This window comes from Melanerpes formicivorus, unplaced genomic scaffold, assembly GCF_026170545.1.
Source record: "Melanerpes formicivorus ecotype bairdi unplaced genomic scaffold, bMelFor1.0.p_v2 SCAF_193, whole genome shotgun sequence".
In the NCBI taxonomy this organism is placed as follows: Eukaryota; Metazoa; Chordata; class Aves; order Piciformes; family Picidae; genus Melanerpes; species Melanerpes formicivorus.
In genome coordinates, this window is record NW_027142545.1 from 208,248 (window position 1) to 233,512 (window position 25,265).

Consider the following 25,265-nt stretch of genomic DNA (forward strand, 5'->3'; position numbering starts at 1 on the left):
TCATCTTCACTTGCTGAAGGAAAATCAGTTTTCAACAGGTTTAATTAAAATTAATCAGTCAAATTACTTAATATTAATTGACTTATAATTACAGCCAGAAAGTTACCTTGGAATCAGAGGAAAGGATATTACCTCGGCTCGTTTGAAGGATTCATGTGGCTCTACAGCAATGACATTAACATAATTGTTTCAATACAAGAAGGAAGAGCTTGATTAAAGGGCTGCGTTCCTGCTGCTTCAGGGGACACAATCTGGGCAAGCTCTTTTCTCCTGTAAATGTGCTGAGCTTTGTAAGGAATCCCATTTGAGTTTGACGCTGGTTTTGCTTGCTGGAAGGCCAGTTTATTTCGGCTCTAACAACTGTGATATTAAAAAGCCACCAGCATACAATGGAAACATATCTTATGGCAGTTATCAATACCAAAGGGAATGTGATTAGGTGTTCTGTACATTTGAAATGAAGAGGATGATTTTTTCCCCTCCCCAGCATGAATTGTTGTAGGAAATATTTCTTTCCAGCACAGGCATCCACAGTGGCAATATTTCCATTTCTCCATAGCCTTAGTGGGCTCAGGCAGTGCTGGTAAATTCACAAAGATAATTGAGATCTGAAACCATCAATGCCCAAACCAACTTTTTTGTACTTCCTTCAGACCTAAGGGTCCTTTTAGGCTTGTTTATTTTTTCCAGCAGCAGTGTGTTTGATGCAGCTACAGAGCATTGCTGCTGGTGACAGAGCAGCACTGGGATCCTTGGGACCTTTTCTCCTACTTGTTTCCTGTTTTCCATTGGCTTAGTTGAAACAAAGGACACTTATGAAATGGCATGTCTGTTATTGCAGGCACCTGACAAGTGAGAGACTCATGGATGATAGAAATGAACGTTTAAAACTAGATCCCATGATTCAGGGCCCTGAGTTTCAAAGCTCCTGATTTCCATTGGCTGCACTGAGACTTGTGTGGGCTCAGCAGCTGTAACACGCAGCCCACTGCTGCAGCTTTGGAACTGCAGACTGGGAGCCAAAAGCTGAGTAGCCATGTTTGAAAGTGCTGGTTGGGTGTTTGGTTTGCTGTGGGCTTGTTTGGGTTTAGTTCTTTATTTTCATTATTGTTTCTCTTTCTGTTTTTCCCTTCCTTCTTCATTCCTGGTGCACACTGCTGGGTTAAAGAGGAGCACTTCTTAGTTCCTTTTGATAAGTGACACTGCTTTGCTTAGACTCCAGCTACAGACTGCAGCAACCTTCCACAGCCAGTGCTGCAGTAAATCATTAGAGGGTCTTTAGGTGCATATAAAGAGATCCCATTTATTCTGCATACTTCATGTGAATCATATGCAGACTGTGGGAAGAAAAAGGAGCCTGAGGATAATCATACTGAGTGTGCTGGGAAGCAGGATTTGGCTGAACACCTCTGTTTTGTGATGAACTGAAGTAGCAACGAAAGCCATCAGAGAGTGCTCAGGCTGTTGAAGGCAGTAAGTTGTGTAGAAGCGAGAACAAGAGCAGTCGTCCTGCTGCTGCTTTTGTTGTCTCACCCCCTTTTCTAGGGTGTGATAAGAAGATAATATCCTAGCTGTTGGTACTTAAACACCCTTAGCAAAGTGGGTTTGCTCTGGATTCTTTGGCTGGAGGTGGAGCAGTCTGCTGCAGGAGGGTTATTTACAGACTGGGACAGAGCTGTAGGCAGATAAATTGATTTGCAAGTGAAGGGAGGATTTGAACGTGGTAATGGCGGGAGTTTTAGTGTTGTATTAGTTTGCATATTGAATAGGCACTGGCACACACACAAGCATAAAGCACTCTGATTGTTCAGATGGAGTCTGGGGAGAAGAGAAGGAAGCAGAGGCTTAGGTGTGGTCTCAGTTCGTAATGGATTGGCTTGCCTGTATTGAAAGCAAAGAGACGTTCCTTTCTACTAGAGATGTGGAGCTGTGTTACAGATCCTTGGCTAGCTCTGAATGATTTGTTTGATGTCATATTTATTATAGTGTTTTTTAATCACATAAAAAACCCACACCACAAACTACTGACAAATTAAATAGTGAACAAGAAGGACAAAAAAAGAGACAGACATTCTCTGACAGAAAGTGATGAATGACAAATGCTGGCATTACATGCTCCAGAATGACTATTGAATTGTCAAAAGTACGAGGGGAAATGATCTTGACTCCTTGGTGACTCAGCTCCATGTTTCCAACCTGCCTCTGAAGCAGGAGGAGCCTTATGTTCTGAATGGGTTGGATGCAGAGGAAGGCTTCCCCAGCTCCTCTGGGGGCAGCTGGAGCTCAGCGCCGGTGACAACAGCGCTGAGGAGAAGCTGCACCTCGCGGCTGCTGCCCTCCAGCACAGTGTGAGCTGGCTCTGCCTCTGGCTCCAGCACCTGCCAAGAGAAGAGGGAAGAGCCACTGAGCAGAGCCCAGAGAGCCAGGCTGAGCAGGCAGCCTCCAGCAGCAGCCACACCCAGGGGCCACCAAGGCCATCCCCAGGCCTCAGCCCCCAGAGAGGGCAGCAGGAGAGCCTACTGCTGGAGGCTGGGGGTCACCTGCTGGCCAAAGCCACCAGCGCTGCAAACACAGCCCTGGGGACTGCCCCTGGCTCCCAGGGCCTGACCTTGCTTTTCCTGGCCCCTAGAAACCCAGCAGCCTCTCCTGCAGGAGTCAGTTTCCCTCCTGGAGCTCTGGGGCTGGAGCAGCCCAAGAAGGAGCAGCTCCAGCAGCTCCTTTTCCTTCCTGTCCTAGGAGCAAGGATTTCCCAGAGAGAAGTCTCCTGTGGGGCATCAGCCACGCTGCTGGGGGCTGGGAAAGGGCACTGGGGGCTGGGAACCAACTCCTTTGGGAAGTCTCTGAGTGCTGTCCCTCTGCTGGGCAAGAAGCTTTGGGGCCCAGGTCTGACACTGGCTCAGCAGCTGGGGCAGAGGCAGCAGCCAAGAGCAGTGTGTTGGACAAGCAGGAAAGGCAGAGCAGGAGCTGCTGCTGAGATCCCCCCAGCAGAGAGCCCACAGCCAACAGCAGAGGAGGGTTGGGTTGGTAAAGACCTGGATGCCTGTGGAGGCCAAGCATCAGCCCTCTTCTCCAGAGGCCTGGCCAGCTCTGCTGCCCTGCTTGGTGCAGACAAGGCTCAGAGCTCAGCCCCAAGGGGCCAGGGAGCTGCTCAGCACACACAGCAGAGTGCTGCTGCTGCTGCTCTGCACCCCAAAGCAAGCAGCAGGGGCTTGAACTCCTTGGGAGTGCAAAGGCACTGAACCAGAGAGAGAGATCTGCCCTCCAGGGAATGGAGACCTGCTCAGTGCTGACCAACAGCTCAAGTGGAGGGCAGGGGGTGGGAGGCAAGGGGCTGGGGCCAGACTCTGCTCAGTGGTGCCCAGGGACAGACAAAGGGCAATGGGCACAAACTGGCACCCAGGAGGAGAAGAGGCTTTGGGGTGAGGGTGCTGGAGGCCTGGAGCAGGCTGGCCAGAGGGGTTGTGCAATCTCCTTCTCTGCACAGCTCCCCACCCCCCCTGGCCCCTGTGCTGCTGGGCAAGCTGCTGGGGGTGCCCTGCTTGAGCAGGGGCTTGGACTGGCTGAGCTCCAGAGGGCCCTTCCAAGCTGCAGCAGGCTGGGCAAATGTGTTCAAAACTGTGAGCTCCCATCCAACACAGGCTGCAACACTTCAGCTCTTGGCTTAGGCTTTGCCTGTGGCCAAAGCCTCTCTTGTCAGAGACTTCCCCACCTTGGCTGAGCCCTCAGAGCCCCCAGCAGCCTCCTCCCCTCTCACACACTCTGCTGCTTCCCCTCAGGGATGGAGTCACTGCCAGGAGGAAGAGCAGCTCTTGGCCAGCAGAGAGGGAGATCTGCTGCCAGCAGCAGCTCCTCTTGGGGCAGCTCAGGGAGCTTTGGCTGCTGTGCTTCTCACCTTCTTCTTGAGAGGCCAGCTGGCACCTGGGGCCCTGGTGGTATCCACCCACTTGAGGGTGCCCAGGCGGTCGTCCCAGTCAGGGACCTCCTCTGGGGGCAGCTGGAAGCAGATCCTGGACAGGAGACACCTCACAGGGTGCCTCTGGAAGGTGACCTCCACTGCTGACTGCAAGGTGACTGTAATATCTTTGGCACAGCCAGCATGCAGGTGCCCCACCTAGGGAGAAGCAGAGAGCCAAGACCAACCTGGGATCACTGCCAAGGCCAGGCAGGCTGTGGGTGTGGGGAGCAGCAGTGCCAGGAGCAGCTCTGTGAGGAGAGGCTGAAAGCCCTGGGGCTGTTGAGCCTGGAGAAGAGCAGCCCCAGAGAGGTTCTCTCAAAGCTTAGCAAGAGCTAAAGGGGAGGGCACAAGAGGCTGGGGCCAGGCTCTGCTCAGTGGTGCCCAGGGACAGGACAAGGAGCAGTGGGCACAGACTGGACCCCAGGAGGTTCCATGTGAAGAGGAGGAGAAAGTTGTTTGGTGTGAGGGTGCTGGAGGCCTGGAGCAGGCTGCCCAGAGAGGTTGTGGAGTCTGCTGGTGTGGAGAGCTTCCAACCCCCCCTGGGCACTGTGCTGCTGGGCAAGCTGCTGTGGGTGCCCTGCTGGAGCAGGGGCTTGGACTGATGATGCCCAGAGGTCCCTTCCAACCCCAGCATGCTGGGACTGTGTGAAACTGCATCTGACTGAGTATTCATCTGGGCTTTGCTAGGGAGGAACAGCACCACAGGATGCCACCTCCCACAGCATGGAGCCTCTTCTGGCCCCAGCAAACCAGGGAGGGCATCTCCTGGGTGGCACTGAAAGGAGCTCTCACTGCTCCCTGGTGGCTCCCCAGTAGCTCCTGGGAAGCTGCCAGGCAGGGGGTGAGCAGCAGGGGGGCAGAGACAGCCAGGCAGGGGCTGGGCAACAGAGGGGCAGAGACAGCCAGGCAGGGGGTGGGCAGCAGGGGGGCAGAGACAGCCAGGCAGGGGCTGGGCAGCAGGGGGGCAGAGACAGCCAGGCAGGGGCTGGGCAGCAGGGGGGCAGAGACAGCCAGGCAGGGGCTGGGCAGCAGGGGGGCAGAGACAGCCAGGCAGGGGGTGGGCAGCAGGGGGGCAGAGACAGCCAGGCAGGGGGTGGGCAGCAGGGGGGCAGAGACAGCCAGGCAGGGGGTGGGCAGCAGAGGGGCAGAGACAGCCAGGCAGGGGCTGGGCAGCAGGGGGGCAGAGACAGCCAGGCAGGGGCTGGGCAGCAGGGGGGCAGAGACAGCCAGGCAGGGGGTGGGCAGCAGGGGGGCAGAGACAGCCAGGCAGGGGCTGGGCAGCAGGGGGGCAGAGACAGCCAGGCAGGGGCTGGGCAGCAGGGGGGCAGAGACAGCCAGGCAGGGGGTGGGCAGCAGGGGGGCAGAGACAGCCAGGCAGGGGGTGGGCAGCAGGGGGGCAGAGACAGCCAGGCAGGGGGTGGGCAGCAGGGGGGCAGAGACAGCCAGGCAGGGGGTGAGCAGCAGGGGGGCAGAGACAGCCAGGCAGGGGGTGGGCAGCAGGGGGGCAGAGACAGCCAGGCAGGGGGTGGGCAGCAGGGGGGCAGAGACAGCCAGGCAGGGGCTGGGCAGCAGGGGGGCAGAGACAGCCAGGCAGGGGGTGGGCAGCAGGGGGGCAGAGACAGCCAGGCAGGGGCTGGGCAGCAGGGGGGCAGAGACAGCCAGGCAGGGGCTGGGCAGCAGGGGGGCAGAGACAGCCAGGCAGGGGGTGGGCAGCAGGGGGGCAGAGACAGCCAGGCAGGGGCTGGGCAGCAGGGGGGCAGAGACAGCCAGGCAGGGGCTGGGCAGCAGGGGGGCAGAGACAGCCAGGCAGGGGGTGGGCAGCAGGGGGGCAGAGACAGCCAGGCTCACCTGGGGGCAGAAGTGGAAGGGGGCCTCAGGCAGCCACTGGAAGCGCAGGGCCTGCTCCCTGCTGCGGTTGGTGAGGCTGAAGGTCACGGAGCAGGGGGTGCCCAGGGCACAGGCCCCAAACTGGATGTGGTGCCCTGGGGCAGCTGTTGGCAGGGAGAGAGAAAGGTCTCAGTGTGCAGGCAGACCCAGCTGCCCCCTTACCCCACAGCCACTCAGGGCTCTGCCTTCTCCAAGCCTTCCTTCCTCGGGCACCTGCAGCCCAGGACGTGGCTGGGCCTGGGCTGTGAGCTCAGGGGGCAGCTCCTGGGCAGACTTTCACCCTCTGCACCTTCTCTGCAGGGCTGCTCTGGGCCCAGCATGGAGCCCTGAGGGACACCCCTCGTCCCCAGTCTCCATCTGGACATTGCTGATCACTGCCCTCTGGCTGTGAGCAATTCCTTAGCCAGCAGCAGTCCACCCCCAGAGGACACAGAGGATCAGCTGTGCTCTGCACAGCACCCCGGGGGCTGGCAGGCCTCCTTGCAGAGGTCCTCAGCCCAAAGCTGCTCTCTGGGAGCCCTCCCTGCTGGCCTGCAAGCTCCTGCCTGGGCAGGCCAGCTTCCCTGGGGCTGCCAAGCAAGGCTGCTCTGCAGGCTCCAGCAGGGGACAGCAGCTGGCTGCTAAATCTGGGCCAGCCCTGCGCCGGCACAGCCTGAGCCCAGCCCTGGAGATTCCTGTGCCCTGCTCCGGCCTGGCAGCCTCTCCTCTTACCCTCCAGGCTGTCCTCCTCCAGGCTGCTCTCAGGGAGGTTCTCCTCCTCCCTGTCTGCCACCAGCCCCTGGATGTTGTCCAGGCTGAAGTCCTCCTGGCAGCCTGCCCCCAGCAGCCTGATGGTGCTGGCCCCAGCAGGGTTGTCCAGCACTGCCAGCTGCAGCTTCCCTTCCAGGCGTTGGGGCAGGCTGGCTCTGAAGAGCACCTCCAGTTCTGCTGCCTGCCCACACTGCAGGAGCAGGGAAGCAGTGTGGAGCTTCCTCTCTGCACAGAGATGGACAGCAGGGACAGGTGAGGCACTGCAAACATTGCCATGCTGCACAAGAGGGAGCCCAGCTCCAAGCCCAGCTGCCTCTAGGCACAGCCTGCCTCACCAATGCTCCCAGACCTTCCTCCCAGGCTCACAAGGCTGGGACCCCAGCAGCAATCTCCCTGCTGCTTGCTCTCAGCTCAGCTCAGCACTCAGCTCTGGCTCAAGCTGCAGCCAGCCAGCTCCTGCCTTCAGCAGAGCTGACCCAGAGAGTGCCTTGGGCTTTGGCTGGCTGGCTGTGGGCTCAGGGGCTGCCTCCTGCCAGGCTGGGGACTCCCCACCTGCAGCAGCAGAGAGCTCAGATGCTCCACTGAGGTGCTGACAGCCCCCCAGGACTCAAGCCCCCATGTCCAGAGGAAGAGAAACACTTCCCAGAGCTTGCCAGAAGGAAAGCAACCCTGCAGAGAGTCCCTCTGCAAGAGCCCAGAGAGCCCCAGGACACAGCCCAGGGCCAGCAGCTGGTTGCTGCTTGGCCAAGCCAGCAGCAGGAGAGCAATTCTCCCTGGGGGGGTGAGCACATCTCATGCTCCAGGACTTCACCTTCTCCAGCAGAGTCCTCCATGCCCACAGCCTGGTAGAGGCACTTGGTGCTGGGCCTGGCTTTCAAGAAGAAAGCTCCCTCCTCATCCAGCAGGTCCAGCAGCACCTGGGAAAAGAGCAGGAGCACACTGGGGTGGGCACAGCATGGCCCAGGGCCTGAGCCCACGCTGCTGCTGTCCCACCACAGGGAGCCCAGGGTGCTGCCCCCCTTCCAACACAGCTCTGAGCACAAGGCTGGAGTGAAACCAGACCAAAGCCAAGGCTCCACAGCCCCTGGGAGCTGATGGAAACAGCAGCAGGCAGGACAGGAGGGCCCAAAGTGAGGAGCACAAGGGGACTAAGCCACAAGTGAGGCTCAGCAGAGCCTGGTAAAGCAGGAGCAGAGCCAAGCCAGTGCCAGCAGGACTGGAGGATGACCTCCAGCCCAGCCAAAAGGGGAGAAGGGAGCCTGGGGAAGCCCTGCCCCTCCAAAGCCTCTCTCAGAGGAACTCCCTTCCTGGCAAGCAGAAGGCAGCCAGGGGCTTCCAGCAGACTTTCTGAGGCCCCTTCCCAGGCTGTTCCCTGAGGCAGGGAGCAAGGAAGCAGCACAAGCCCCAGGGCTGGCTCAGGAGCGGCAAGGCCAGCAGCAGCCGAGGCCAAGGAGAGGAGGACACAAGGGAAGGGCTGAGGGCACCTTCCTGGAGGCAGCTGCTGGCAACAGGCCTCTGCCCACTGCTTTGCCACAGCAGAGGCTCAGGAGGTCGTCCTCCTGCCACAGAGGGGCTCTGAGCACAAGCCAAGGCTTTCCTTTGGGCTCCAAGGGCACCTGCAGAGCCGTGGGGCACCTGCCCACCCCCCCGGCTGCGCTGGGCCCTCTCCTCCCCAGCAGCAGCCTTGTTCCCCGAGCAGAGTTCCCTCAGCAGCTGCTCACCTGGGCAGGGACAGGGCCAGAGTTCTGCAGGACCAGGGGCAGCTTCTCCCAGGCCCCCAGGGGCAGCTTCCTGAAGAGCAGCAGGGGGTTCCCTCTCCTGTCCCTCCGCGCCGGGCGCAGGACCCTCACCTCCGGCACCTTCCCCTCGCCGCTGACCTCGAAGCTCAGGCTCTGTGCTCTGCCTGCTGCAGGGCTGCAGGAGAGGGGCAGCAGAGCCATTGCTCACTTGGCCAGCAGGGAGGCCAGGGCCAGCTGCTGCCCTTGCCCTGCCTGGGGCTCCTGGCCCCCAGGACACAGCTCCCCCTGGCTCCTCTCCTCCCGCAGCAGGAGCGGAGCGGCAGGAAGTGGCCAAGCCAGAGGCACAACTCAGTGACCCCAGCAGGGAGCTGATCTCCAAGGAGCTGCTCCTCAGGGCAGCAAGCTGCTGGACCTGGCCCCAGCTCAGCCACTCAAGGGCTGGGCCAGGGCAGGGCAGGCCCAGGCCACACAGGGGGCCCAGGGCAGAGGAGCTGAGCTCTGTCAGAGGGGAGCCAATGGCTCCTTCAGCACCAGAGCTCTTCGTGCCCCCCAGGAGATCCAGCAGATCACCTCCTCAGCACAGCAGCAAGGAGGCAGCAAGGGCAGCTGCCTCGGGGCACAGAGCCACTGCAGCCAATCCTTTGTCCTTGGCAAGCTCCAGCTCAGCTGGAGCTGCACAGCTCCACTGCTGCCCGAGTCCCCCACCCCCTGCTGGCTCCTCGGGCTCACAGAAGCCTGCAATGCTTTGCCTTGGAAGGGACCTTGGAAGCTCATCCAGCCCAAGCCCCTGCAGGCAGCAGGGACAGCTGCAGCTCCAGCAGCTTGCTGAGAGCCACAACCAACCTGAGCTGCAGTGGTGCTGAGCAGGGGGCAGCTCCCACCTCTCTGGGCAGCCTGGGTCAATGTCCCACTGCCCTCACAGTCCCTGCTGCAGGCTGCAGCAGGACATTGCCTTCCCTGCTGTGCTGGAGCTCAGAGCCACAGCTGCTGACTTCCCTGCAGCATCCCTGTGGGCAGCAGAGGCTGAGAGCCCTGGGGCTGCTGAGCCTGGAGAAGAGCAGCCCCAGAGGGGATCTTGAGTGGGAGGCTGCCCAGAGAGCTTGGGGAGTCTCCTCTGCAGAGAGTCCAACCCCCCCTGCACCCTGGGGCCCTGGGCAAGCTGCTGTGGGTGCCCTGCTCAGGCAGGGGGGTTGGGCTGGCTGAGCCCCAGAGGTCCCTTCCAAACCCCTCCCTGCTGGGGTGCTAAGCACTCTGCCCAAGGCCACTCCAAGAGCCAGAAGCTGTCAGGAAGCTCCCTCCCGAGCTCTCCTGAGGTGACTTACCTTCTCTGAGCATCAAGGCAGGCCTCAAAGGTGCACTGGTACCTCTGCACCTTCTGTGGGCTGAAGGTGACAGTGGCAAAGGCCTGGGAGCAGCTGGGCACACACAGCTGGGCAGGATCCACCTGGAACACCTGGCCAGGGCGGCTCTTCAGCTTGGGGGAGCCAAGAGAGGAGGCTTAGGAGGAAGCTCCTCCCCAGGTGCTGCTGCCTCAGCCATGCATGGATGAGGAGGAGCAGCCCCAGGCAGTCTGGCCCCCTGCCTGTTGCCTTGGACAGGCTCCTTCCATCTCAGGGGGTAACCCCAAGCAGTGCTGAGCCAGGGGGCAAGCCCAAACCATGGCCCTCAGCACCACAGCTCCACAGCTTTGAAACCCCCCTGCAGATGCCTTGGGCAGCCTGGGCCAGGCCTTGAGAAGCCTCCAGGGGAGGAAATTGCTCCTCGTGTCCAACCTAACCCTCCCCTGGCACAACCTGAGGCCATGGCCTCTTGTCCCAGCACTTGCTCCCTGGGAGAAGAGGCTGAGCCCCCCCCAAAAGGCTCTGCTGGGAGCCCTGGCTCAAAGTTGAGGGCAAGCTCCTCCTCTCTCTGTGCTTCCAGGAGAGGCTCACAAGGCCCCAGCTCTCCCCCCAAGCACCCAGGGGCCTTGAGCTAAAGCCTTGCCTGGGACACGCTGAATGCAGCCCAGCTGTCAGCTGAGCTGGCCTAGCCTGGGCAAGAGGAAGCCATGAGGCTGGGGAAGAGGGCAGCTGTCAGGCAGGCTGCAGAGTGCCCAAGGCCTCCTGTCCCTACCTTCCTGGGGCTGGCTTTGATGGAGAGCAGCACATCACAGGGGACTCTGTTCCTGTTGCAGATGCTGAAGCGCGCCGTGGCCCGCTGCCCCACCAGCACGTCAGGGAAGAGGAACTTCCTCTGGTCGGTGAGGAACACTCCCTGCTGCTCCTGCCCTCTCTGCAGGCCTGGGCAGAGGTTGCTGCTGCTGCAGATCTGGTGCCCCTCAAAGATGGCCTCGATGTCATCGACCACGAAGGCTGCGAGCGGAGCAGAGCAGAGGGAGGGCTGAGCAAGGAGAAGCTTCCTGCTGAGCTGCCCCTGGGGCCCCCTGGGGGCCTCTCCCGCCCTTGGAGAAGCCCTTTCTGCCCAGGCAGCTGCCAAAGCCAGCCCTGGCTAGGGGAGCTGCCTGTCAGGAGGGAGCTCAGGCACCCTGAGCACCAAAGGCTTTCTTCTGCTCCTTCCATGCAGCCCTCCCAGCCTCTCCCACTGCTGGAGCTGACAAGAACCTGCGAGGAGGCTGAGAGGGGAGCTCGGGCTCAGGCTGGCTGCTCTCTGCCAGGACTGAGGTTGGGTGCTGAGCAGCAGCAGCCTGGCCCCAGGGAGCTGTGGGCAGCACCTACCTGGAAGGCAGGACTCGGCCAGCAGGGTGTAGGGGATGCCAAGAGGGTTGTCCCTGGGGTCCCTGTGGCTGATGTCGATGAGCAGCTGCTCCTGGCATGGCCCTGGCGGCCCCGCGGCGCAATCCACTCTCACCAGCTGCTGCTCCCCAGCAAGGATGCAGCCAAAGGCAGGGGACACAGTGAACATGCCCAGGGTGAGGCCAGCCTGCAGAGAGAGAGCCAGCAGAGGCTGATGGCCAACAGCCTCCCCCTCAGCCTCCCAGCAAGGAGGACTCCAGGCCTCGGCCTGCAGCTGGGCCCAGGGCAGGCAGGGAGGACTCCGTGGCCCAGAGCACAGCCCAGGAGGGGAGAAAGAAGCCAAGCAGAGGTGCAGGCCCAGCATGCAGAGCGTGTCCCACGCCATGGGGACAAGCCCCCAGCCTGGGCACAGTGTGGAGGAGCCTGTGCTGGGCAGCAGCAGCCACTCACCTGCCTGCAGCTCAGCCTGGCTGCAGCAGAGGTTCCCTCCAAGCTCTGCCTCCGCTGGGCCTGGGAGGACTTCCTTTGGGGTGCACCAGAGGGGAGAGCAGAGAACATCCCTCAGGCTGAGCTCCTCCTGCCCCCCTGCAAAGCCAAAGCTTCCTCCCCCTGCAGGAAAGTCCTCCTGCTCTTCGTGCCCCCTGCACCACCTGTGCCTGCAGCTGATGGACAGATGGGCTCCAGCCCCAGGGCCAGGAGGATCCCCAGGAGGATCCTGGGGCCTCTTTCTACACCCTGCTCACAAGCCAGTTGCACAGGCAGGCAATAAGCCAGGGCTCACAGGAGATGGACTTGCTTGGCTGGAAGGGACCTTGCAGATCATCCAGTCCAGCCCTGAGCCCAGCACTACCAGGGCACCACTGTTCCATGGCCCTCAGCAGCAGCTTTGAAAGCCCTCCAGGGACAGGGACAGGGACTCCACCACTGGCCTGGGCAGCCTGGGCCAGGCCTTGACAACCTTCCAGGGGAAGAAGTTCTTCCTCATGGCCACCCTAACCCTCCCCTGGCACAACCTGAGGCCTTTTCCTCTTCTCCTGTCGCTTGGGAGAAATCACCAAGCCCCACCTGGCTCCAAGCTCCCTGCAGGGAGTTGGAGAGAGCCAGAAGGGCTCCCCTGAGCCTCCTCTTCTCCAGGCTGAAGCCCTCCCCCAGCTCCCTCAGCTGCTCCTCACAGCCCATGTGCTCCAGGCCCCTCAGCAGCCCTCTTGCCCTGCTCTGGCCACACTCCAGCCCCTCAATGGCCTGGGAGCCAGGAAGCCAAAGCCGAGGCCAGGAGGCACAGCGCAGCCTGGTTGTGTGTCCTGCCTGCCACAGCCCAGCCCTGCTGTGGGGCCCCCTCCAGCAGGAAGGCTGCTGCAGGCCTTCTCTCACCCTTTCTCTGTGGGCTCAGCTGCCCCCTGCTCTGCTCTGCAGATGAGGAACTGGAAGGGCAGGAGGCCTGTGTTGTGCAGCAGGAAGCTGCAGGCTCTCCTGGTGCCGCTGGCCATGGCCCCGCAGTCGAGCAGCGCCGCAGGGCTGATGCTGTACTGGCTGAGCACAGCTCTGGCTGAGAGCCTCACTGGGATGCTGGCCATGGGCTCCCCTCCTGCACGCAGGCTGGGCTCCAGCACCTGCAAGCAGAGAGCGGCCTCTGTCCTGGCAGCACAGCCCAGCCGCCCAGCAACTCCTGCCCTGCTTGGGAGGCCTCCTCCAGAGCTGCATTTCCAGCCTCTCTGCCCAGCCTGGAAGGCCTTGGAAGAGTCATTGCTCAACCTCCCTGCAGGCCCTCAGCAGCTGCTCAGCTGAGCAGCACCACAGCAGGTGCTCCAGAGCCCCAGACAGCCTGCCCTGCAATGCTCCCAGGGATGGGGCAGCTACCCCCTCTCTGCCCAGCCTGGGCCAGGCTCTCTCCCCCCTCAGTGTCAAACATTTCCTCCTGCTCCTCCTCTCCAGCCTCAATCTCCCTCTTCTACTTCCAAAGCATCAGCCCTGGGCAAAAGTCTGGCCCCAGCTTTCTTCCTGGCCCCTCCAGGCCCTGGCAGGCAGGAAGGAGCACAGCTGCTGTCTGAAAGCCTTTGCTGTGCACAGAGGAGAGAAGAGTCCCCAGCTGAAGCTCTCCTTCCAGCAGAGCCATGTCCTCCTGCCCCCCTCAGCCCGGCTGTGCTCACCCTGCCCGCCCCAGGCAGCTCACCTGGCACAGCAGCACGGCTTTGTCCTCAATGCTGAGCTCCCTCTGAGGGTGGAAGAGCAGCTGGACAGCGACAGGGCGCTCAGAGAGAGGCAGCAGGCCCTGCTGGGGCTGCACAGTGAAGTGGGAGGCCAGGTCCTGGGTGCTGGGGCCTGCGGGACGCAGCCTGAACCTGGGCAGGGAAGGAAGGAGGAAGGGAGGAGAAGATCTCTGCAGTGAGCAGCCCAGGGGCCAGCAGCACAGCCAGCACTGGGCATGGCACCAGTGACAAGCAACAAAAGGCAAGAGGCCAGCCCCAGCTCCTGGCAGAGCCAGGCAGTGCTGAGTGCTGCCAGCTGCCCTCCACCCCCAGGCTTTTCATCCTGCTCTAAAGAGTCTCCTGAAGAGAAAGGACTTGGCCCTGGAAGGAGGGCAACAGAGCTCAGCAGGGACTGGCCTCGACTTCAGGGGCACAGAACCCTGGAACCCAGCATGGAGGGGTTGGAAGGGACCTCTGGGCATCATCAGTCCAAGCCCCTGCTCCAGCAGGGCACCCACAGCAGCTTGCCCAGCAGCACAGTGCCCAGGGGGGGTTGGAAGCTCTCCACACCAGCAGACTCCACAACCTCTCTGGGCAGCCTGCTCCAGGCCTCCAGCACCCTCACACCAAACAACTTTCTCCTCCTCTTCACATGCAACCTCCTGGGCTCCACTTTGTGCCCACTGCCCCTTGTCCTGTCCCAGGGCACCACTGAGCAGAGCCTGGCCCCAGCCTCTTGCCCCCCACAGCTCCTTTAGCTCTTGCTGAGCATTGCTCAGCTCCCCTCTGGGGCTGCTCTTCTCCAGGCTCTCAGCCCCAGGGCTCTCAGCCTTTGCTCCTCACAGAGCTGCTCCAGGCCCCTCAGCATCTCTCTAGTCTCTGCTGGACTCTCCCCAGCAGTTCCCAGTCTCTCCTGAACTGGGGAGCCCAGACCTGGAGCCAGGACTCCAGATGTGCTCTCCCTAGGGCAGAGGAAAGGCAGAGGAGAATGTCCCCTGACCTGCTGGCCACACTCTTCTTCCTGCACCACAGAGCCCAGGGGCTGGGTCTCTCCTTCTGCTGCCTGCTGAGCTGTGAGCAACTGGGCTGTGGCTGGAGCCTGGAGCTCAGGACAGTGCCAGTGCTCACCCCCAGCAGGGCAACAGCCTCCAGCCATGCAGAGCAGCAGACTGCAGGCCTGGGCAGGTGGTGGCCCCAGGCACTCCCAGAGCAGGCAGCTGGACCAACCTGTATGCAAGCTTGCACTGCCCTTGGTTCCTCAGGGTCAGCACTTGCTTGGCACTCCCCAGGACGTTCAGGACTCCAAAGTCCAGGCAGCCCTCTGCACCTGCAGGACACCCCCAGAGCGAGGGAGGGAATGGGGAGGAGACAAACATTTGGAGATCTCAGCTGGGACCAAGCCCTGCTCAGCAACTTGCCAGCCTTGCAACTTTGCCCTGGCTCCTTTGCTGCCCTTTCTCTTCTTCTTGAGAGAGGAGCTGCAGGGCTTGGCAGCCAAGGAGCTCAGCCTCCACCTCCCTGCTTCCAAGCACAGATCCAACCACTTGATGTGCTGTGCTGAGCCCTCAGCAGCTGCCAGCTGCTTCTGCACACCCCTGCTGCTCCAAAGCCCCCACATCAAACCAACAGGAAGGGGCACACTTCAAGGGCCAGAGATGAGAGAGGCAAAGCTCTGTGTGGCCTGACAGGGCTTTACTCCACACAGCTGGCAAGAGGCCTGTGTCATGGATCCGTGCCAGACTGCACTGCTGTCCCCTCCCCTCCCATCCCCACTCCCATCCCCTCCCATCCCCACTCCCATCCCCTCCCATCCCCACTCCCATCCCCACTCCCATCCCCACTCCCCTCCCCTCCCCTCCCCCCTTGCCAAGGCCATGCAATCCATCTGAACTCCTCTGCTCTGGGGCCAGCCACTGACCTTCAGGCAGGGTGATGTTCAGAGCAACTTCGTAGGCCTCGGCCAGGACCTGGATGTTCTCCACCTGCACCACACCCTGGACATTTTCTGCATCTGAAACCTGAGGCACCAAGAAACAAACCCTGCTGGAGTCCTTCTCCTCAGTGTTTCTGGCAGGCACCACCTGAGGAGCTCTTGTCTCCAGCAGCTGTGTGTAAAGCCCCTGGGAGGCACCCACAAGGTGTCCCAGAGCAGGTGGCAATGACACCCAACTCTCTCTCTCAGCACACAGCAGCCTCCCTGCAAGGCAGCCTCTCAACCACAGGCAGCAAAACCCAGGCAGAGATTTCTTTGCTCTGCCTTAAGAGCCTGAGCAGGAGACTCCACAAGCTCTCTGGGCAGCCAGCTGCAGGGCTCCAGCAGCCTCACCAGACAGATGCTGGAACCTCCTGGCTTCTGCTTTCTGCCCATTGCCCCTCGGCCTGTTGCTGGGCACTGCTGCCAAAGCCTGGCCCCAGCCTCTTGCCCCCCACCCTTCAGCCCTTGCTCAGCACTGAGAGCTTGCCAAGCAGCATCCTCCAGCCAGGGGCTCTTGCTGCTAAGGGCCCAGGCAAGGTGGGGACAAAGGCATCTGCTGAGGGCTCCTCCTTGGGCCTTCAGGCACAGGCTGCAGGGCCCAGAGCACTCTGCCCAGCGCTGCCAGGCAGGGCCCTGCGCCCTCACCTCCAAGCGGATCTTCTTCTCCACGCTCAGAGGCTTGCTGGCCCTGAAGCACAGCTGCACGGCCAGCTCCGAGCGGGGCCCGACCGTGCCCTGGCTCTGCGACACCCAGAAGCTCTGGCCGAGGCTCTCCAGCCCGCTGAGCCTCCAGGCCACCGGCAGGGGGCAGCTGTTCCGCAGCAGCAGCATCCTGCTCTGCTCCCTGCAGAGACACCAAGGCTCCGTGCCAGCTGCTGGGGGGCACAGCGGCAGCCCTGCCGCCGGCAGCAGCCCTCCCCGCGGCGCTGAAACCAGCCTTCGGGCTCGGCTCTTTGCCACAAGCCCCAGAGGCCAGGCCCTGGGGCAGAGCCGGCCGGCAGAAGGGGATGCCACGGGAGGCAGAGCCAGAGCAGCTCCTCCGCTCCCTCTGCACCAGCAGGGGAGATGCAAATGCAGCGGGGGCAGCAGCGCTGGGGGCTGCCCTGGCACCTCCAAGGCAGCAAGGAAGGCTGAGCAAGAGGCTGGCAAGTGCTGGCAGCCAGAGGGCTGCTGGCCAGGCTCCCATCTCAGCAGCCACACGGCAAGGGGAGGGGAAGGCAAGTTGCAGCAGAGCCACCCCCGGCACAGCGCCCCTGGCCTGACTGACCTGTGCAGAAGCACCCTGGCGAAATGCAGCTGCCTGGGGCTGACCTCCAGCTTCACCTGCACCCCCTGGCAGCACAGCTGGAAGACCACTGGCTCTGGGTTGTCCTTGATGCGGCAGATGAGGCTGTCCTCCACCAGGCCAACTGCAGTGGGGTAGGCCCAGACGCTCAGCTCCTGGCCCCAGCCCCGCAAAGAGAAACACAGAAGAGCCTCCAGTGAGCAGGAGCAACGGCTCCTGGCCTCTGCTGCTGCTGCTGCTGCTGCTGCTCCCACCTGCCTGGCCCCTACCTGCTTCTCATGAGGCTGCAGCTTCATGCTGGCAGGCTCCAAGAGGAAGGTGCCCCTGCTGCCACCCCGCTCCCAGGAGAAGTGCACCTCTGCCTCCCAGGGGCTGACGTTGCGGATGGAGAGCTGCTCGCGGTTGCCAGCCTGCAGCACAGCCTTGGACCTGGCCACAGAAGGGGCAAAGGCTGCAGGGCAGCTCCAACAAGCAGCCTCAGAGAAAGCCTCACCTCCAGGGGCACTTTGCATGCTGCCTGCCTTCATTCCCAGCTTCCCTCAGTGCCCAGCCCACACTTGCTGCCTCCATCCCAGAGCTGTGCACAGGCCACCTCCAGAGGCCTTCTGCACACCAGGACCCCAAAGGTGCCTGCACAAAGAGCAGCACAGCAGGCACCTGGATTCCTCCCCTCCTCTGCTGGCTTGCCTTCCCTGCAGGCTTCCCAGAAAGGCTGGGACAGGAGGTTTGAAAGAGCTCAGCTCCTCTCTTCCACAGCAGCCAGGAGACTGCCTTGGCCCAGCTCCTGGCTGAGCCTGAGGCTGAGGGGGGGATTCCCAAGAGGAGTCCCAGCGTTAACAAATGCCTCTTGGCTCGGGGCTGGGACAGAGTGTGGAGAGGAAAGGGCAAAAAGGGCAATTCCTCAGCCTGGCCAAATCCTCTCCTGGCTTTTAAACACTTGGAACTGCACTTCCCTGGGGGGTCCAAATGCCACCAGCTCTCCAGAGCCCCCCTGCAGACAAAACTTCATTCCTAACCCTGAAAGCAGGGAAAGAGGGAAGTGAAGAGCAGGAAGATGGCAGCAGCTCCAGGGACAAGACTCTGAGGCCAGACTTGATCCAGCAGTGAGGATCAGGGAAGTGGAAAGCCCATTTCTCCTGCTCTGCAGGTGTCTGTGTTCCCTGCTGACAGCTCCAACCATCCTGGCTTGCTGACACTGCAGAGTCATGGAGGCTCTACAAACCATCAGCAGAGAAAGCCTTCCCTTCAGGCTGCCCACAGAGCTCCCAGCACTTGAAGTACCACCACAAAGCTGCTGAAGCTGAGATGGGGGCTGACAAGTGACCCCCAGCTGCCTTCAGGCTGCAGGCAGCATGTGGCTCTGGCCACCAAGGCAGCCCCCAGGCAGGAAGAGCAGCTCCATCCCTCCCCAGCTCCTCCAAGCCTCCTGTGCCTGCTAGGTGCTCAAGCTGCCAGAGCTGTGCTCCTCCAAAGCCACCAAAGCCCCAGCTCTCTGCCTGGGCCTGCCCTGAATCGTGCCCCTGGGAGCAGGTTCCTGAGAGCACAAGGTGCTGCAGATCCCTTCTCAACCCCCCCTGCATGCAAGCAGCACGGCTGGGCTGGGCAGCACCTACCGCTCCCTGGCCTTGCCACACAGCAGCGGCCCGAAGTGGAACACCCTGGTGCCCAGCACATACTCCTTGGAGAGGATGGCCTCAGCTGCCTTGCTCTGCCTGCAGCGAGGAAACACCTCCCTGGGCACAGGGAGTGAGGAGCTGTGAGATGCTCTGAGCACAACACCTGCTCCCAGAGCCCCCACTCTGAGCGCTGGCCGAGGCAGCAGCAGCGCTGCCCAGCTCCAAGCACAGCAAGAGATGCTGGGGGGCTGAGGGGCTGAGGGGCAGAGTCTCAGCTCTGAGCTCAGGGGCAGCAGAGCGGGATGGCCCCAGGGGCCAGCCTTACCGTGGCTCCTGGCTGATGGTGGGGTACAGGCAGCTGCCCCTGCAGTGCAGCTGGTAGGGGCGCTTGGTGCCCAGCAGCTCAAAGTGCAGCCTCTGCTCAAAGCTGCCCAGCAGCGCCGAGCTGAAGTGGACCTGCAGCACCACCTGGCCCTGGGCAGGCACTACCCAGCGGTAGCTGCTGCTCCTGGCAGGGAAAGAGGAACCTTCAGGCACTGCTGAGGAGCAAAGGAGAGCAGGAGGAGCTGGGCACTTGCTGGGGGGGAGCTGGGCTCAGCAGCCTCCTTGGCAAGCTGGCCCTGAAGCAGAGGGATCCCTCCTCCCCCACGGCTCACCTGGCACAGCTCTCTGGGGCTGGCACAGTGCCCGTGGGCCTTCGGCCCTCCTCAGAGGGATGGATGGAGGCTACCGTGGCTGACCTGCGCAGAGCTCTCCTGCCATCCCCAGAGCTCCGCTTCCTCCTCACAGCTTCCTGGCTGCTGGAGGCTTTTGCCCCCCTCCAGTGGCCTCTGCCTGGGGCTCCCTGCTCCTCTGAGAACTTCAGCCCAAAGGGAGAGAGCAAAGGGAAATGTGCCCTGAGAGCCAGCCCTGCAGGGGGGGCTCAGCAGAGCACAGGGGCAGCACCCCCTCAGGGGAGGCTCTCTCCCTCCCAGACTTGCCCTGTGCTCAGGGCAGAGAGCAGAGCTCTGTCTCTTCTGGACAGCCAGAAGGGATGGCTGCAGGCCTGGGGCCCTGGCACCTCTTCACTGCCCTTCCACTCTGAGCCTTTGCCACCCCCCCTGCCCCCAGCCAGCCCTGGCACCTTCACTGTGCGCACAGAAGCAGCCTCCTCTTCTGGCCCTGGGGCACCTTGTGGCAGGAGGACAAAGTGCTGGTTGGCCTCTGCCACAGGCAGCTCTCTCTTGGCTGGGTAGTGAGCCACAGAGTAGAAAGCAGTGGGGGGCAGGGGGGGCCCTGAGGGACCCAGGCCCAGCTCATCCAGGACCTAGGGCAGAAGAGCAAACCTCGGTCATGCTCCCGGCACCTCCATCCTCACCCCTCCTGAAAGACACTCAGCTGTTGGCCAGCTCTGATGGAGGGAGGTGGAGCACAGCCCCACCCCCAGCCCAGGCTGCTGGGCAGGCTCCAGAGCAGGGCCAGGGCCCACAGGGGGCACCTGCAGAGGAATCTCTGCTCTGAGTGGCTCAGCTGAAGGAAGCAGTGCCCTGGAGCTGGCCTGGCACCACCTTTCTCTCCAGACCGGGAGAGCAGCTGGCAGGCAGGAGGCCTGCACAGAGAGCACTCCCTGGCTGCCCCCAGCCAAGCCACAAGGCTGCTGTGGGGCAGCAGCAGCAGCCTGGGCAAGGCTCTGTGCCCTTGGCACCCGCTGGGACACAAGGCCCCAGGGCCCCCCCGGGGCAGGCTCCGGCGCTGAGCCTCGCGGGGCTCTACCTGCTCCGGCCTTGGCAGCCTCCTGCTCTCCAGGATGGTGCTCAGCACATCTGCACAGCTCAGCACCTCGATGTCTAGGCAGGGCACCCCGACTGCCTGGCCGCCGCCTGCCCCTGCTGCACCTTCCCCTTCCAGCTGGGCCAGCTTGCGCTCCCCCAGCCTCTTCTGGAGCTCCTTTCTAGACTTCTGCCTCCTGAGGCGGGGGGAAGGCTGCTGCTGGCCTGCTGGCTGCAGCACCCCCGGCTCTGCAGGGACACCCTGCACCCTGTCCCAGCAGGACAAGAGATGACCCACATGCTGCCGTGACGCCTCGTAGCTCTGGAACCGCAGGGCCAAGCTCTGCTCGCTCTGCTCCCCTGAGCAGCTGTCTGCCAGGCCCAGCTTGCTCTGCTGCTCTTCTTCTTCCCTGCCAGGTGCAGCAGAGGCTGAGCACTCCTGGGCACAGCCCTTCTCGGTCCTCCTCTTGGGGATGCTCTGCTGCCTGCCGGGGGCCTCCTTGCTGCTGCCGCTCGATGTCTTTGTGCTCTGGGCAGGAGGAGCAGGAGAAAGCCATCAGCATTTCCAAGCTGCAGGACACTGAAGATCTTGGCAAGAGCAGCCCAAGCCTCACCCCAGACCTGTGCTAGGTGCTCTACAAATCCCAGGCCAGAAGGCAGCTGGCACCCACTGGAGCTCCACTGAAACCCAAGGCCTCGGCGCCAGACCCACGAGGAGGCAGCAACTGAGGAGCTGCTCCAAGCCCAGCAGGGGACTCCAGAGGCCTCCTTCCTCCTGGGCAGGCCCTGGGGCTCCTTTCTGGGCTGCTCAGCACCCCTGGCTCTTTGGCAAGAGACACCTGGGCCCTGCTGCTGGCCCTGCTGCTCTCTCCTGCCAGACAGGCAGGAGCAGACCTCACTTCCCAGAGGGGACCTGGCTCAGGGCTGCAGGGCACAGGCAGGGCAGGGAGAAACGCTGGAGCAAAGCCATCCAGGCCTTCCCAGGGCATGCCTGCAGTTGTGTGGAGCCAGGACTCAGAGGCAGCCTGATCCCAGAAGAGCAGCTCAGCCACAGGGCCGTGGCAAAGCCCCCAGGGAAGCAGCAGCAGCAGGCAGCAGCTGCTGTCTCCCAGCACAGCCCCAAGCAGGAGCAGGCTGCCCAGCAGGGCCTGGGGCTGCTGGGCTCTCAGCAGTGCTGCAGCTCAGCAGCAAGGTGCCCAGGGCTCTTGCTCACACAGCCACCCACCTGCCTGACCAGGCTTCTCTTCCCTTTGCCTTTGCCCTGCTGCTCCAGCTCCTCTGCCTCCTTGCAGCGCTGCTGCTGCTCCTGCTGCTCTCTAGCCAGCTGCAGCCTGCAGCGAGGCAAAGGGAAAAGAGCTCTTGAGAGTCACCACCACAGCCCTGGGCTTCCTCAGCCCTTCTCCCTGGGCACAGCCTGCTCCTTCCAGAGCACAGTCACAGCACCCAGGGGCTGCAGGAGCTCCCCTCCTGCAAAACAGGAGTCCTGCTGGAGCCCAGCTGTGACCCAGGCAAACCTCTGCTCTCTGGCCTCACACAGCTGTGCCTCACACAGCCCCACAGCACATCCCCCCTGCTTGGGGGAGGGAGGGCTGAAGGGGATGGAACCGAGGCCACGAACTCAGAGAGCCTCCGAAGGGCGAGGGCAAGGCAAGCACAGAGCCCAGCTGCCTGCAGCAGGCTCTGAGCCCGAGGCCTCGGCACCAGCAGGAGCAGGAGATGTTCTCAGCCCCCAGCAGGAAGCTCTCTCCTCCGCCGGCAGCCAGGCAGGGGGAAGGCACCACCCCTGTGCCGCTCGGCATCGCCACTTTGGGGCTCTCCTCCGGACCCCCCCCGAGCTCAGCCCAGCTCCCCAGAGCAGGGACACCTCTCCGGGAGCCTGTGCTGGGCAGCTCCCCACAGAAGGCTTACAGACCTCTGCTTCCTCTGCCGCTGGAGCTGCCGGATCCTGCTCTCCAGCTGAGCTTGCTGCTGCTGCGGGAGGGCAGCAAACTCCTCCTCCCCCAGCTCCCAGAGCAGGGCTTCCTCCCTCCTGGCTGCAGCTTCCTGCTCCCGGCCTGCAGCAGGGGTCAGAGGAGAGAGCATCAGCAGAGCTGTGCTGGGGGAGCCGAGAGGAGCCCCAGCCCAGCCCCCTGCCGGCAGCTAGCAGGGAGCTCCCAGCCCTGCTCCCAGCTCCAGAGCCCCAAGCTAGCGCCAGGCTGGCAGCTCCTCTGCCTTGCTGGGCTCAGGCCCCAGCGTGGGGCACATCTGGCTGCTGCTCAGACACTGAGCCCCAGCAGCCTGCACTTGGGCCCCAGCTTCAGTGCTGCAGCCTGAGAGAAGTCTCCCAGCCTCAGCCCTGCTGTGCTGGCAGCAGGAAGGAGGCTGAAGGCTTCCTACAAACACCTCTCCCCAGCTGTGCTGTGAGCCAGCTCCACCTGGGCAGGGCTGAGGGCTGAGGGGAGAAGCCTTGGGAGGCAGGGAGATGAGGAGCCTCACCTGCCCGCTCCTCTGCAGCTGCCTGCCTGGCTTGCCAAGAGCCATAGTCCTGCAGCAGGTTGACAAAGTAGATGTGGGGTCGGTTTCCCACAGCCTGGAGCAGGCAGAGGAGAGCAGAGAGCGTGCTGCCTGCACAGAGGCTCTGCAGGCCATCAAACACCACTCCCTGGCAGCAGTCCCTCAGCTGTGGAGAAAGGCCAAGACAAAATCAGCTGTGCCCTGCCTGCAGCTCTGGGCCACTGGGTGAAGCCCCTTGGCAGAGGGCAGCAAGCAGCTGTCCCCAGCTCTGAGCTGTCCCCAGGGCCCTGCCAGCTGCTGGCATCTGCAGCTTCCCCCAAGGAGAAGAGAGCAGAATAGAACAGACCAGGCTGGAAGAGACCTTCAAGGTCATCACGTCCAGCCCCTCACCCAACACCACCTAATCAACCAACCCATGGCACCCAGCACCCTATCAAGTCTCCTCCTGAACAGCTCCAGGGATGGGGACTTCACCACCTCCCTGGGCAGCCCATTCCAATGGGCAATCACTCTCTCTGTGGAGAACCTCCAGCCTGAACCTCCCCTGGCACAGCCTGAGACTGTGTCCTCTTGTTCTGCTGCTGGGTGCCTGGGAGAAGAGACCAACCCCCATCTGGCTACAACCTCCCTTCAGGGAGTTGCAGAGAGCAAGAAGGTCTCCCCTGAGCCTCCTCTTCTCCAGGCTAAGCAACCCCAGCTCCCTCAGCCTCTCCTCACAGGGCTGTGTTCCAGACCCCTCCCCAGCTTTCTTGCCCTTCTCTGGACACCTTCCAGCAACTCAACCTCCTTCCTAACCTGAGGAGCCCAGAACTGGACACAGGACTCAAGGTGTGGCCTAACCAGTGCAGTGTACAGGGGCAGAATGACCTCCCTGCTCCTGCTGGCCACACTCTTCCTGATGAAGGCCAGGATGCCCTTGGCCCTCTTGGCCTCCTGGGCACACTGCAGGCTCATGTTCAGCCTACCATCAACCAGCACCCCCAGGTCCCTCTCTGCCTGGCTGCTCTCAGCCACTCTGACCCCAGCCTGTAGCACTGCCTGGGGTTGCTGTGGCCACTGTGCAGCACCTGGCACTTGGATGTGTTCAATCTCCTGCCCTTGGACTCTGCCCATCTGCCCAGCCTGTCCAGGTCCCTCTGCAGAGCCTCTCTGCCCTCCAGCAGATCAACTCCTGCCCCCAGCTGGGTGTCATCCCCAAATGTACTGAGCCCAGGAGCCCTCCAACAGCAGGACTCCTCCTCCTCTCCCAGCCCTCTCCAGCAGGAAGCTCTCCTTCCCCCCCTGGCCACGCACCTGCAGCCTCTCGGAGAGGATGGCCACCAGCAGCTCCTGGGGCAGCACACAGCTCCCCAGGCCCAGCTCTGCCACGCCGCTGCCCCTGGGGCTGAGCCGCAGCTGTGCCGGAGGCGCCGAGACCAGAGGAGAGCCAGAGGAGCCCTGGGGGTTGAACAGCAGCACACTGAACATCCCCAGAGCAGAAAGCCCCCTGGGAACCCCCTGAGCCATCCCAGCTGCTGGCCTTGGAGCTCTCACTAGCAAGAAACTCCAAGGCAAGCGTGGGCCAGAGGCTGCAGGGGACAAGCCTGCAGAGCACAGCCCTTGAGCAGCAGCCCCCAGCGCTGGCAGCAGCCCACAGCACAGGAAGGACAAGCAGGAGCTCAGGCCCAGGCAGCGTGGGGCCAGGAAGGGTCCTGCTGGGCCAGCCTGACCTTCAGCTGCCCAGGGCAGTGCTGCAGTCCCCACCCCTGAGGCACTGCAAAGCCACAGAGATGGGGTGCTGCGGGACAGGGTGCAGTGCTGAGCTGGCAGTGCTGGCTCAGCAGCTGCATTTGATCCTCCTTCAGCCCTGCCCCAGGCAACACAGCTCCCAAAGGGAAGGGAAAGGGCCCTGGCATCAGCCAGCGCAGGCCAGGCCTCACCTGGGAGCCTGAGGACTCTGCTGCAAGCTGTCTCACCACAGACATCTTCCTCTGGCCTGCCCCAGCTCTGGCCTGGCCTGGTGAGCTGAGGGAGTGCTGGCTGCCTCTGTCCCCAGGGCTGGGCTGGCTCAGGCTGCGGCTGAGCCTGGCCTTGGAGTAGCGTCGCCACCCCAGGGAGCCTGCAGAGGGCACAGAGGACTCAGGGGGCTGCTGTGGGGAGCAGCCAGGCACCTTCCAGAGCAGTGGGCACCCTGGCAGGGACAGTGCATTTGCAAGGCACAGAGCTCTGGATGCACTGCCCAACCTCTGCTGCCCATCTCCATGGAGCTAAGAGCTCCACGGGAGACAACCCCAGCAGGGAGCCAGAGCCTTCTTCCTGCCAGCAGCTTGCAGGCCAGGCAGCTTCCCAGCTGAGCACTGCAAAAGCAGCCCAAGCAGAGCCCAGCTGGTGGCCACAAGGGCCAGGCTGGAGCTAGCAGGCAAGAGAACAGCTCCGAGGAAGATGCTGGGGGCTGCTCCAGCCCCAGCAAAGGAAGCTGGGCAGAGGAGGCAGAGTGCCCCTGCCCGAGCCCTCGGGCTGCAGCCTGAGTGCCCAGAGAGGCTCTCGGAAGGGCTCTGCCCTGCTCCGTGCCGCAGCCCTGCTCCCCAAGCCCCCCGGGGCCGTGCCACTGCTCTGGAGCCGGCAGAGGCGCAGCGCCGGGGGCTCCCGCAGCGCCGCTCCGGGCCCAGCCTGGCTCCTTACGGCCATCCTGTGGCTGCTGCGGGCTCTGCTGGCTGCCGGCGCTGCACAGCTCCCGGGCTCGCCGCCCTGCCGCGCTGCTCCCGGCCGCCACGGCCTCGCTCACCACAGCGTCCAGGGACAGGCAGGCGGCGCCGTAGTGCTTGGCCAGGGCGGCCGCTGCCGACGTCTTGCCTGCAGAGAGAGGGAGGCTGCTTGGGGACCCCTGCGGCCGCAGGGCTTGCCGGGGACAGGCTCTGCC

At 62.7% G+C, this 25,265-nt stretch overlaps 1 protein-coding gene across 1 annotated transcript in view; it reads right to left on the reverse strand.

Annotated features, from left to right (window-relative positions):
- Nucleotides 1-1,969: 1,969 nt before the first annotated feature.
- Nucleotides 1,970-25,265, reverse strand: part of LOC137457709 (hydrocephalus-inducing protein homolog) — a 63,312-nt gene continuing 40,016 nt past the window's right edge. Inside the window, exons 36-63 of the mRNA XM_068169553.1 lie at nucleotides 25,028-25,198; nucleotides 24,286-24,464; nucleotides 23,660-23,803; nucleotides 22,349-22,532; nucleotides 21,771-21,927; nucleotides 21,099-21,204; nucleotides 19,878-20,402; nucleotides 19,249-19,431; nucleotides 18,782-18,984; nucleotides 18,451-18,633; nucleotides 18,123-18,242; nucleotides 16,779-16,938; nucleotides 16,492-16,664; nucleotides 15,870-16,068; nucleotides 15,168-15,267; nucleotides 14,477-14,576; nucleotides 13,234-13,402; nucleotides 12,435-12,673; nucleotides 11,514-11,586; nucleotides 11,046-11,250; nucleotides 10,444-10,682; nucleotides 9,654-9,805; nucleotides 8,314-8,506; nucleotides 7,404-7,509; nucleotides 6,554-6,817; nucleotides 5,804-5,946; nucleotides 3,893-4,111; nucleotides 1,970-2,378 (exon numbers count right to left, since the gene is read on the reverse strand). Of these exons, the coding sequence (XP_068025654.1) occupies nucleotides 2,220-2,378; nucleotides 3,893-4,111; nucleotides 5,804-5,946; nucleotides 6,554-6,817; nucleotides 7,404-7,509; nucleotides 8,314-8,506; nucleotides 9,654-9,805; nucleotides 10,444-10,682; nucleotides 11,046-11,250; nucleotides 11,514-11,586; nucleotides 12,435-12,673; nucleotides 13,234-13,402; nucleotides 14,477-14,576; nucleotides 15,168-15,267; nucleotides 15,870-16,068; nucleotides 16,492-16,664; nucleotides 16,779-16,938; nucleotides 18,123-18,242; nucleotides 18,451-18,633; nucleotides 18,782-18,984; nucleotides 19,249-19,431; nucleotides 19,878-20,402; nucleotides 21,099-21,204; nucleotides 21,771-21,927; nucleotides 22,349-22,532; nucleotides 23,660-23,803; nucleotides 24,286-24,464; nucleotides 25,028-25,198 (5,048 nt within the window). The 3' untranslated portion in view covers nucleotides 1,970-2,219. The remainder of the gene's footprint in view (nucleotides 2,379-3,892; nucleotides 4,112-5,803; nucleotides 5,947-6,553; nucleotides 6,818-7,403; nucleotides 7,510-8,313; nucleotides 8,507-9,653; nucleotides 9,806-10,443; nucleotides 10,683-11,045; nucleotides 11,251-11,513; nucleotides 11,587-12,434; nucleotides 12,674-13,233; nucleotides 13,403-14,476; nucleotides 14,577-15,167; nucleotides 15,268-15,869; nucleotides 16,069-16,491; nucleotides 16,665-16,778; nucleotides 16,939-18,122; nucleotides 18,243-18,450; nucleotides 18,634-18,781; nucleotides 18,985-19,248; nucleotides 19,432-19,877; nucleotides 20,403-21,098; nucleotides 21,205-21,770; nucleotides 21,928-22,348; nucleotides 22,533-23,659; nucleotides 23,804-24,285; nucleotides 24,465-25,027; nucleotides 25,199-25,265) is intronic.